The 13,186-nt window shown below is 38.1% G+C and overlaps 1 protein-coding gene across 1 annotated transcript in view; it reads left to right on the top strand.

Moving 5' to 3' along the window:
• Positions 1-1,695, top strand: part of LOC308611294 (E3 ubiquitin-protein ligase RLIM-like) — a gene marked incomplete at both ends in the record, with an annotated part of 67,938 nt that extends 66,243 nt beyond the window's left edge. The window contains one exon of the mRNA XM_081260134.1: positions 12-1,695. Within this exon, the coding sequence (XP_081116260.1) occupies positions 12-1,695 (1,684 nt within the window). The remainder of the gene's footprint in view (positions 1-11) is intronic.
• Between the last annotated feature and the right edge of the window lie 11,491 nt (positions 1,696-13,186).

The raw sequence follows: 13,186 nt of genomic DNA, 5'->3' as shown, positions 1-13,186 counted from the left end.
TTGAAACAAAGTTTCAGAGTGCTATTTTATGATGGTTCTAATTTTGGTAGTTCTTTTATGCACCCTCCCCATTTTTTTTTGTTAACAGACAGAGGAGACTCTTCAGATGACGTGTCTAGTGGTGACTCTCTAATAGACTGGCTTAACTGTTCTGGACAAACTGAAAATATGACAAGTGGACAAAGAGAAAACCAATCTTGGAGAGAAGAGAGCCAAATTAATCCTAAAAGTGATCAGTTCATATTCAGTTTAGAAATAAATGCTAACCTTGATCATGGGAGTCCAAATCCAGAGAATGAATATGTAGCGTCTGCAAGACTTCCCAGAAGAGAAAATATGGAAGACAGCCAAAGGCAAGTGGAAAGTCCACAATCTGAATCAATATTTACAAGACCATCTATGTCTGAACAAGATACAACTGAAACATTAATGGAATTCCCACCTACCACAAGTCAGAGAAGAGCAAGAAGTAGGAGCCCAGAGTATCGGAGAACCAGAGCAAGAATTGAAAGTTGGTCGCCTCCACGTTCACTTAGGGAAATTGTACAAAGACTGAATCATAGTATACCTTCTCAGAATTTTGAGCAGCCTCTGCTAAGTGAGAATGCGAGATTTTCTAGAACTGAGCACCGAGAAATATTGACACAGCAAATGACTGGATTTGAGTTGCAAAATAGCGGTCTTATTGAAACTTCTAGAACAAGGAATGCCGTTCATGGAGAAAATTCTCCAGATACAACCAGCAGTGGTGAATCTTGGGGAATGAGGGAAATATATCCAACCATACCCTTCAATCTTGAAGTAGGACAAGTTCATTCTGGAGCATATTCTCAGAGAGACAGCAGAGCTAGTAGAACTCAGTTAACATCTGAGACACCAAACAACACTGTCACTTCTGAAAGTGAACGAGGACTGAGGCATATGTATTCACATTCTGAGCAGGCAGGTGTGAGAGCTTATGTCAATACCATTAGAAATCCCGTTTGCAGAATGTTCAATACTAGCTTAAATGATACAACATCTGTTCCAATTCAGAGCACGTTAAGGCAGACAATGACAGAATTTAGTAACTCAAATAACCTTATGGACAGTGACAGTAATTTAGAGCATAGTGTCTCACCTCCAAGTCCAAACATGGAATGGCTAGAGTCACCTAATGGTAGTAGTAGTGGTACATTTGGTTCTGATTCAAATGCTAGCTATGATACCCATTCAAGTTCCACACTGAGTTGTCATTCAAGCCCCAATTGTACGTCTAGTTCCAGTTCTAGTCCTATTTCTGGTTCCAGCTCAAGTGATGAAAATTCAGGAATTAGATCACTGATGTTTGAAGGCAGTGAAGAAACAAACTTAGCAGCAGACTTATCATCAGAGACCAGGCAAGTGGGTAGACAAATTAGCCTAATAATATATGATGAAAGTGACTCTGGGTCCTCCCATGATCTGCAAACTACAGGACTCACCAAAGCACAGATTGACAGCTTGGCTGTAAGATCTTTTGGTGAAAATGATGCACTAAAAGCCTGTAGCATTTGCCTTACCGAGTACACAGAAAACAGCAAGCTTCGCATACTACCTTGCTCCCATGAATATCACAGTCACTGCATTGATCGCTGGCTGTCTGAGAACTCTACGTGTCCGATTTGTCGTAGGCAAGTAGTGGATTCCAATGAGAGTGAAAATCCTGATCGATGAGTTCTCAGCTATATAAAGTGTTATAGGGCTTCCCTGGTGGCGCAGGGCTTGAGAGTCGGCCTGCCGACGCAGGGGACTGACAATAAAAATTAATTTCACACCATAGCAGTTCACTGAATTTCAATAAAAACTTAGCATGTGCACTGGGTTGGGATGTTCCTGATTCCATGGGAGAAATGTCTTAATATGATATAATGAATCTAGATAGATCCTAGTAGTATTATCTCGTCATGTAAATCCCAGACATCTCTTAGCCCTGTTCAATCCTGGTTGTGCATGCAGAGAAACAGAAACCCAACCAAATATCAATAATTAAGAAGCCATTTAAGACTACATTAGAGTCATTCACATAAAGAAGTCATGTTACATTCCTAGAATGCCATAAAAAGCTTTGAAACCCTTCTCTTCCTATCTCTCTCCACAGCAGTTTATCCCACCTCCCTAACACTACCTTAACGTTTCGCCTATTCCCCACTACCAATGTATCAGTCAGTTCTAGCTAAAAACTGATGGCACACTTTAAAAGAGTGATGGAATAGCATTTAATGAAGAGACTAAAGTGTGTAAGGAATGAAGGGAAACCAAGAGATGATGAAGTGCCCTGAGGCTAGCAGCTGTGAGAAACCAGTATTATAACCACTAGGTTTGAAGGGGCATAGAGAGATAGCAGTTCCTGCAACCCAGAATGTCTTCGAGTTATAGGAGAAGCCCACCCAACAAGAGATGTAACCTTAGAAAATGGCATCCACTGCCAACCTAAAGTTTGGAAGGGGGCAGATCATGGAAATAAATACCCTTGCCTTCTTTCCTCCTGACTTCTAATCACTTATCAGTAGGTCATATTAACCCAACCCAACCTGAAGACACAGAGAGACTGGTCCATGAAGCTGATAAAGATCAGCCTCCTGGAATCACGAAGCAGGGTTAAGAAGGATGGCGAGTAGATCCGGTAAGCAAATCAGAGACCATCTACCACAACCAGCATTCCCAACTCTCTTCAAACCCAGCCTGTGTACGCTTTCTTGCCTCTTCCGCTTCCGCTTGTTCTCTATTCCACTCTATGACTCAGCTCTTTAACAACCCTCTCTATTTTCCTTTCATTTACTCAGATCTTGTATTTTTAAAAGTGATAAGATGACAAAGCCTTAGAACTTAATTACCTTTCTCTTAAACATGTCACACTTTGATTTGCTGTGATTGTAAACAACTAAGGATAAAGGGCAGTTATAGGTATGTCTAATTTTTGCTGCTTCAATATATTCAAGCTTCAATTTCTTTCTATATATGTTTAGTTCATATAATTAATTTTTAAAACAGATTCTGATTTCTTATAAAGGGTTTTATGGTTTATATATGACTCTGAATCCTTGTGTGAATGACCCAAAGTAGCCAATTGCTGCTTGGAGCCTCACAAGCTGAAATATGAAAGCCTTAAAGGTAAAACTTGGCTTCAAGAAACATGTCTACATAGTTCAATTCTAATTGTCCCCAGTAAAACCATCACCCAAAACCCCGAGTATTTGAAATCAAAATTTAGGTCATGCTTCCTTCCAACCTAAACATAGTGAAGGATTTTTCTCCTAATTCAGCCTGAAGGCTGTTTTTGGGGGGTTGTATTGGCCAGTCCAGAAAATTTTGCTTAAATTTTTCAATCCTGGTATAGGTGAGAGTACATTGTATTATAACCTAAAGCAATAATCAGAAATTTTGTGCAATGTGCAACCTATACAAATGTAGGCAGTGTTAAGTATACACCTTCTCTAAAAAGTTAAAGTCAGCAACATCACTGACCTTTCTTTTCTCTGTGAATTGCTGGCAGCCACAGTATTTGCACATAACTACAACGTATAAATGGGGAGTGGTGGTGAAGTTTTTGAAAACATCTTTGAGGTAGCATATTTTTCACACAGAAGATATCTGCATGGCCAGAAATGAAGGCTTGGCTCAAACCTCTGAAATTTACATTAACTTCTGAAAGTTGTTTGAATAGTCTGATTTTTAGGAAGTATTTTTGATATCAGATATACTTCACTTAAAGTGAGTAGAATAATTATAGCAGTACTTGGCTTTCATACTATTCTAACAGATTAAAACCTTCCAAAGGATAATAATTGCTTAATTAATGCTTCAGTACATTCACATGCATCTTCTGTGGTCGACAGAATTCTAAGATGATGCCCAATGATCTTTGTAGGAGCCCCTCCCCTTGAGTATGAGACCTGTGAATGTGATGGAATATCATTCCCATTATTAGATTATGATATATAGCACAGTTGATTGGGAGATTATCCAGAGTGAGCCTGACCTAATCAAGGGGGCACTTAAAAGGCACAGAGAGGACTTCTAATCCAGATAAGATGGTTTATACTTCCCTCTCCCTGCTCCCCCTTTATACGCACAACTATATATCCTGGAAATAATATGAGACAACCAAAGGAGATCTCTGAAAGGTCTAGAGAAGGTGAATTGCCTAGGGACCCTCAGAATGGATGAACAGCCTCATGGCAGGGCACCTTATGACCCTCTACCAACAAAAACATGTGATCCAGGCCCAGCATTTCCTAACTCCCAACTTAGTAACAGGAAGTGGCTCAAAGAGGCTCTTCCTCCATCACATCAAATGGGAATCCCCCAAACACCAGGCGAGCCTTGCAGAACCTGCAACGACGAACAATTGGAAGCCCTGATGACACTAAGTGACCAGGGAAAGTGCTTTCCTTCCCCACTGGGCCTGAGATCCCCCTTCACCACCCAGACACATCAGTGGCTAAGGGTCCCAGCAAAAGTGCTCCTACCACATAAAGCTCCCGCCTGGACAATGCTCTCCTCAGGTGGGCCTGAGACTCCTCTCCCCTCCCCAGAAACATCAGGCAACTTGCTGGTACCGGCAACGGAGATCCCTCCACAGAAAACTCTCAACCTGGTAAGCACCCTCCACTCCTTACAGTCCAGGGAGACCCTGTCACAAGTGCCTGGCCCAGGAAGGACTCTTCATCACGTGTTCCAGAGATGCCCTTCCCTCACCAGAAGCACCAAGTGCCGTATCCTGGGGAAGCTACTTCAGACCCCATAAGCAGCATGAGAAGGGACCAGAGGTAACCCCACCTGCACAAGAGAAACAGACCAAAAGAGTACCACAAAGGGTCAGAAAATTAGGTTATCATGGAACCACCGTCCATAAAAGTACAGGAAATGTGTGCCAAACCTATAAAGAGTGAATGCCTGCTAAAAATTAAAAAAAACAAAACACTTAAAATAGGGACCAAAGTATCCTAACATAATAGCCAAAATGTCCAAAAGACAATAAAATATCACTACTTATACCAAGAACCAGATACATGACAGCTTGAATAAGATGGGACAGATGATGCCAACAGAGATGAATTAGATGTTAGAATTATCTGACAAGGGTTTAAAAATGCTGATTTCAGACCTTTAAGACCTCGAACACAGAACCTAGTCACTCCATGCCAGTATCCCCACCTATAGAACTGTGAGCTAAAAAAGGGATGCTGTTTTAAGCCATTACATTTGTACTAATTTCTTATGCAGCAACAGACAACAAATACAACTTCTCATCTAGGATCCATCCTGTACCTAGAAAATGATTATAATGAGTCCTAGACAAGTAAATGGCTTAATGTCTTGGTTCTAGGCCCACTATAACATTATATTCTACCATTTTCCCCAAAAATGGAATCCCTAATTCCTGCTACTGAAGCTGCTAGAAGACAGTATCCTTCCTGTTTGAACAACCACCAATATCGTATCGCTCTAACTTTACTTCACATCACCCTATCTCATTCTACCAGTGTATGCTGCTTATATCATAAACCCAATTTAACACTCTGACTTTGAAACTATAGAGCCACTTATTTTTCTCTCAAAGCGATTGCTGAGTATTATATGGCTCTTCCAAATCATATTCCTCTCTGTCTGCCCTGACAAATCAGAAATGGAGAAGATTTGTACCTGAATCTTCTGAGCTCAACCTGATACGTTTTTTACATTACAGTATATCAGTTTAAATACACAGCATCACTGTGGTTGTGAGCATAAATATTTCCATCTTAAGAATTTTCTCTGTATTTTCTTGGTAGTTTTTAAAACATTTGTTTATTTTGGCCTAATTCCAAAAAAAAAAAACCCTTATCTGAATAACAAATTCTTTTTGAAAGTAGTTATAGCCTGTGGATAAGTTTTTGATAGCAATATAAAGTCTATCTTTTTTGGCTAACCCTGAAAATAAGTTGTGCTCTCAATATTCCATGAAGAATTAAGTATAAAGATTCTTTTGTAAATGCAAACAAGCCTGAGCATCGAACAACATGAACATCAAAACACTGCATGTACTGGAAAGTTCACAAAGAAATGTGACGTTTCTCTTAAGTAATATTACTTGTTATCCATATGCAATACTTTGAGATCTTCAGTATCTTCTTTACTACAATTAACCAAACATTTCATGTCTTTTCATTATTTGAGAGGTGAATGTATACCCCCTTCAATGAGAAGTTCCTGGTATGAGAATTTCGAATGGAAATCTGAACTGCATTTCTTTTCTGTGACTTCATTTAAGATTTGAAAATTCTTTACCTTCCTAACTCAGGCTTTCTGCCTATGAAATAAGAGGCTCTCCTTTGTGTGATATTCAAAACTCTCCATTTTTAAGCATCAAGCCAGCATCTTTAACATCACTGCAAAAATGTGGAGATTTGGAAAAGCATGTTGGGGAAAATCCTTTTTCTCTCATCCACCATTCGTAGAGGACAGACACTAATTATAAGCCAACTCTGGGCTCTGGGTTCTCCATTCTCACATCACTAGTCACAACACAGTTATCTACCACCCCTGGCCTTGTCATCTTCTATTCTGGAAGTGTATTTTTTTTTCTTTAGTAGCACTTGTGACTATCTAAAACATTTTTTATTTATCTTGTGCTTGTTTTCTTCCCCATTCCTATCCCAAAATAGAAGCTCCAAAAGATCTATCTTTTTTTTTAAATTACTACTACATTTCTAAAAACCAGAACAGTTACTGGCATACACACACACACACTGCTTCAGAATTTTTGGCCACTGTGAGCATCCCAGACTTATTTTTCACCCTTTATTCTCCAAAGAAAACCTATTTTAATACTGTTACCTACCATCCTGGATTTGATGTATTTCAACCTAGATCTCTCTCACTTACTTAACATATTTGTATAGGGTTTCTTGCCTATTAAGTTATAATATCTGCCAACCCTTTTCTAAATCACTATTTCAGGCGTTCAACACTGACCAAGAATGTGCCATGCCCAATGCTGGGTGCTAGGGTTATAGTTACGAAGTACAGCACTTATCATGAAGAAATGTATTACATTTTAAAGAAGGTAGCTGAATAAACATACAGTAACACTCTATGTCAGGGATGCCCTGACACAGATTCAGATACAGGATAAAATGGAATGATCTAGGAGGAGAAATCTACACTAACAATTCAAACCTCCTTAAAGTTGGGTTATATCTGAGTTGTATCTTACAGGACTAGTAGCAATTAGCCAATGAAATGAAGTCATTAATTTTATTCTAAGCAAAATAAACACTGCATGCAACAGTAAAGATGCATTGAAAATTTAGGGCTCAGTAAACAGCAAGTATGAATCACCATGCTCTGGGGTAGAAGAGGAAGAGATGTAAGTATATTAGCAAGAAATGAACAGATGAGGCCAAAGAGGTAACAAGTGGTATTGTGATTCAGGCTGAAGAGTTGAACTAGATCTTCTAAGCAATGCACAGTCAAGACGATTTTTCTAATAGGAATAAAATTTTTCAATTTTTAGAATGGTCATACTAGCAGGGATATGAACAGATTGTCAAAATTTAGATTGTCCCACTTACGGAGTTATGGCATTAACTGGAAGAAAAAAGTATAAAGTCCTGATATAATGGTGAGACAGTTGAGATATGGATGCATATAGATTCAAGTAGTATTAAAGAAGCACAATCAAATTTGGTGGCTGCTTGGATAATTTAAAGATGACCTTAAGTTTCTGGTTTAGGTGACTGAGTAGATGGTGAGAAGTTCCACTGATATAAGAAATGCAATATAACTTGTTTGTCATAGTAGAGGAATAGATGACAATTCAGCTGGAATCTCTGAGATTTGAGATGTCAGAGTGATATTTTAGTGGCAATGTTCATCTAGCTATCACGGAATATCAAGTATGCTTCTAAAATCAGGATAAAGATGCCAGACTGAGGTCAAAGAAGTATGAGGTATTGCCTGTGAAAGTATGTTCCATGGTAGTAGTGGAGGGAGATGGATGGAATCCTTTGGAACAGGAGCAATTATAAAGTAGACAGACATAAAGAAGCTAGCAAAGATAATCAAGACAGAAAAATGCGAGGTGTAAAGATAATCATAAACACAGAGCTCATGGTCTTCATTCGTAAATATGAAGAGAAAACAAAATATCTCTAAGTGTTAAGAAGAAGGTAAACTCCTAGGAAAGCAAGGGTTTTGTAATTTTCACTACAATAGTCATAGCACCCAAAAAATACTGCCTTGCCCAAAGTCGATGTTCCATAAATATTTGTTGAGATATTTGAGATAGGCATGACATAAGAGAGAATAAGATAAATATTAAAAATAGCAAAATAAGTCCTGGGAGAAATAGGAATAATTCATGGACTAGGAAAGAACCTGAAAGGCTTAGTTTTACCATGAGCAGATGGAGACCTGCCACTATTCTAAACACATACAAATGTTGAAAGAATAAGTCTTTGGCAGGAACTGTAACAAACACACTGGCCATTATAGATCACCTGGAAACAGTCTTTACCTATCTTTTTTAAAAGGCTCCTTTTTAAAAGAAAGAATTGGTAAGAGGGTGGTTAAATGCCTTTCTGTCAGGCTTTTTGTTTGGAGAAAAAGGTGTAGGTGAAGTAACTCTGCCCCACATAGACTTTCAGTCTACGTCTCCCTCTTGCCATCCTGAGTTACTCAGGAGTTCTGCTGAGCACATATATATCTCAGAAGCTGAAGCCCCCTCCTTGCATATTATAGTAGTGGGCTTCCCTTTCTTTCAGATTTCACCATTATTATGATAGGTTCTTGAGAGGCAAAGGTAATGGCTACGTATGCTTGCAGTCACAAACATCTTGAAGCAGAGCCCATTTTCTTTTGTATTTTGAAATCCAATATAAAGGTATTTAAAAATTCAGCAAGAGGGAAAGGGTTTCAGAGTATTTGGACTTGAAAGAGTATATACCCATAACTTCATTTTTGCAAGAAAATTAGCTTCTTGAAATCTTATGCAATTGCTGCCATGGTCATTGTATTAATTTTAAGTTGTAATTTTAGAGAACACTTACAAATTAGTTTAAAGGCTAGGAAGGAATTTATTGACTCACAATACACCAAAGTTTGAAAGTGCCGATACTTTCAGACACAGGTAAGTGTGGGGGCCCAAAGGATATAAATAGAAAATGTTTCTCTGACTTAGATATTCTTCCCTCTGCAGTTTGTTTTGTTTGTTTTGTTTTGTTTTGTTTTGTATTATTTTGGGGAAACCTTTCTCCAAGGGGTGGCAAGAAAAATGACCAAACGCAACTCTATTTTTGTATATTACCAATTTACTGAACCCAGGCAAAGAGAAAGCCTTTATACAAAAGACTGACTCAGCTTGGGATTTCTGTTAAAACCTCAAGTTCAGGGAATTCTAACTGGCCAGGTCTTGGTCACATGCCCAGCAGGAGAATATGGAGGTGGGATCTCCAAGCCAAACCAGATGGAAATGTGGACAAATTCACCAAAAGTAGCAATGAAGGTCTTCTAAAGGTTCTCTTTTGTTTTTCACACTCTTCTGGAATCAATTCTGGTGGTATATATTTTACTAGGAAATAATCAATTTCATCCAGTTTTTAGATTTTTACAGCATATTTATGTTCCGTGCATCATCCTAAATTTAATATATTTCCCTTTGTGTTATTTTTCTTTCTGTTCCTATACTTTATACCTTGGCTTTCTCCCTTTTTCCTTGATCAGAATATCAAATGACATTCGATAAACTCTATATTAAGGTTTGGTCGGACAAGTAGAACCACTAGAAGGACTTTATTATAGAGATTAAACCTTACATGATAGTGGGGCTTTGTTAAGCAGTCTATGTAAATCCACTGCCCCTGCCTCTTGGTGCCAGTCCTGAAGTCAGTAGGGCTGGCAGTCAGGAATGAGAGATGATCTGAAGTTAGGAGATCAAGGATAAGCTGGAACCTTCAAAGATAAGCTATAATCCAGCTAGAAAAATGAACTGAACACCATATTAAAAGGATTATACATCATGGCCAAGTGGGATTTATGTGTAAAATGGTTCAACAGACAAAAATCAATCAATGTGATATACCACATTAACAGAATGAAGGACAGAAAAACCACATGATCATCTCAACTGATGCAGAAAAAGGCAGAAAAAGTATGTTCATTGGAGTTCAAAGCTCCATAGAAATTTTAAATAACGTATTTGATAAAACTGAATTTGAATTTTAAAAGTTGAAAATAAGCCCGAAAAAATGATGAGGTTAAATGAAAATGTGAATGATAAAGGAATAAAGGATAAAACGGGAGACCCCCATTCATCTAATAATATTTTTAGAAGGTGAGATTAGAGTGAATTTAACAAGTATTTGAAGAAATAGTACTTCTCAGAGATTAAGTTAGAAATAAATCCTCCGATAAAAGAAGTGCATGGAGTCACCAGTAAAACAAATGAAAACAAATATATGATTATATCCTGTATCGTATACCTCACCTCAGCCTGATCCTTCCTTTGTTCCACATTAAAAGAATGTGCAACACTGGCAGACTACTTACATATACAATCTGACAGTGTCTCACTGTGTTCATGATTCCAACAAATCTATCCTCCACCTCTCTCCTTACTCCAGCAGGTGAGAATATTCCTAAAGCAACCCTTTCAGTTCTCCCACAGGCTAAACCCATGGATGAATTCTTTCTCCTTTTCTTCACATTCCCTCCCCATAATTTTGAGATCCAGTTTACAGAACTTCCAGAGCTCAAATCCCAGCTTGATCATGCATCCTCATATTGAATCGCCAGCCTTCCCTGCTTCACTGCTTTGGCCCTGCAATCCGGTTCACTTGCATTGTACTCTCTAATTAAATAATAGCACATAAACTCTTGGCCTGAGGCTCTGCTTTCTGGGGAACCAAGGCTAAAAAACAGCTGGTAAACCACATCACATAAGGGCAAAGAGGAAAGTCTACAAAGCAACTTGGAAGAAAGAAAGAATATCAAATAAAAAGAGCAATGAGGCTAGTAGCAATCTTCTCATCAGTAACAATAGATGCCAGAAAATAACTGAAAGCACTATCCTTAAAGTACTAATGGAAAAATCACTCTTAACCTAGAATAGAACATTTAACTAACCATATTAAACAATGAAAGAGATGACATTTTCGGACAAAGACAGAAATTTCTACCTATAGATCTTCAATACTAAAACTTCCAAGGAATAGGTTTCTTACAGAAGGGAATTAAACTCACTGTGAAGAAGTGGGATTAAGGAACAAACTGAGCAAAGAAAGTGATATACAGGTAGATAAATCCAAGGAGTTTAACTGTTAAACACTGTGTAATTGTGTGACTAATTTGGGGGCCAAGTCAAAAATAAAGTGCAGGGGCTTCCCTGGTGGCGCAGTGGTTGAGAGTCTGCCTGCCGATGCAGGGGACACGGGTTCGTGCCCCGGTCTGTGAAGATCCCACATGCCGCGGAGCAGCTGGGCCCGTGAGCCAAAATTACTGAGCCTGCGCGTCTGGAGCCTGTGCTCCGCAACAAGAGAGGCCGCGATAGTGAGAGGCCCGCGCACCGCGATGAAGATTGGCCCCCGCTCTCCACAACTGGAGAAAGCCCTCGCACAGAAACGAAGACCCAACACAGCCAAAAATAAATAAATAAATAAAGCAAAACTGTCAACAAGTAAAAATAAACACTAAAAAAAAAATAAATAAAATAAAGTGCAATTCAATGGAATATTACTCAGCCATAAAAAGAAACGAAATTGAGTTATTTGTAGTGAGGTGGTTGGACCTAGAGTCTGTCATACAGAGTGAAGTAAGTCAGAAAGAGAAAAACAAATACCGTATGCTAACACATATATATGGAATCTAAGGAAAAAAAAAGGTCATGAAGAACCTAGTGGTAAGACGGGAATAAAGACACAGACCTACTAGAGCATGGACTTGAGGATATGGGGAGGGGGAAGGGTAAGCTGTGACAAAGTGAGAGAGTGGCATGGACATATATACACTACCAAACGTAAACATAGATAGCTAGTGGGAAGTAGCCGCATAGCACAGGGAGATCAGCTAGGTGGTTTGTGACCACCTAGAGGGGTGGGATAGGGAGGGTGGGACGGAGGGAGATGCAAGAGGGAAGAGATATGGGAACATATGTATATGTATAACTGATTCACTCTGTTATAAAGCAGAAATTAACACACCATTGTAAAGCAATTATACTCCAATATAGATATTAAAAAAAAGAAATTAGAAACTAAAATAATAATAATAATAAATATGTACAATTAAAATAGAGATGATAATTACATGGAGATGATATAAAATACAATCAGAACCAATGCTTTGAAACTCATCAATTTTGTTTTCTGTAAGGGTTAGAGCTATTAAATATAAGACTGTGATCACTCAAGTAGGAATGTTAGACCTTTAATTACTAAAAATCTAGAATTAGAATAGATAAACTCCAAATCTGTTGAGGGGAAAAACATAACATTGCATGAAAAATGCAAGTTACAAAAGGAAATATATTATTTATGCAAGTTCAAAATATAAAAGAGTAGAATAGGATTTCTAACTATAAACAAATTCTTGATTTACAAAAATATGGATGCTAGAGTATAGTCAAACTTTAGACAGTGTGTAACTAAGCAGCAAGGAAAATGCCATGGACCTTGAGAGCTCTCATGTGTATCACTAATATTTTATTCTAAAACAAGGTACCAATCAAATAGGGAAAAATCACATCTTGACTCTGAGTTTGGGATATACGAGTGATTCTGTGCTCTTTTATTAAGTTTAAATAGTTGTAAACAGTAAAAGTTAAAAAAAAAACTGTAATGGATCAATGTCCTTTACTAAGTCCTGAGTCTTAGATCATGCTTTCTCCTCCTCCTTGGACCAGTCCTTCTCTCTTCCTCCTTTTCCTTTTATCTCTAGTACATAACCTTGTACATAGAACATAGTAAGTACACATTAAACATGTGTTGACATGAATAATTCACATGAATGAGCTTTGCAAACTAAAGCCATTATCATAAACATAAACTCCTCACAAAATAGCACAATTGTCTTCCAAGAAGTGAACCACTATAATAAACTCTGTTATGTGCTACAGAGTGCCTCAACATTAGTAAATGTGAAAATATGTACCATAATTAGAAAGCTATCTTAAAGAGCATTAAAAACC

Source organism: Mesoplodon bidens (assembly GCF_964165515.1).
Source record: "Mesoplodon bidens genome assembly, contig: HAP1_SCAFFOLD_179, whole genome shotgun sequence".
Taxonomy (NCBI): Eukaryota; Metazoa; Chordata; class Mammalia; order Artiodactyla; family Ziphiidae; genus Mesoplodon; species Mesoplodon bidens.
Note: the sequence above shows the minus strand (reverse complement) of the source record. Positions and strands in the feature narration are given on the sequence as shown.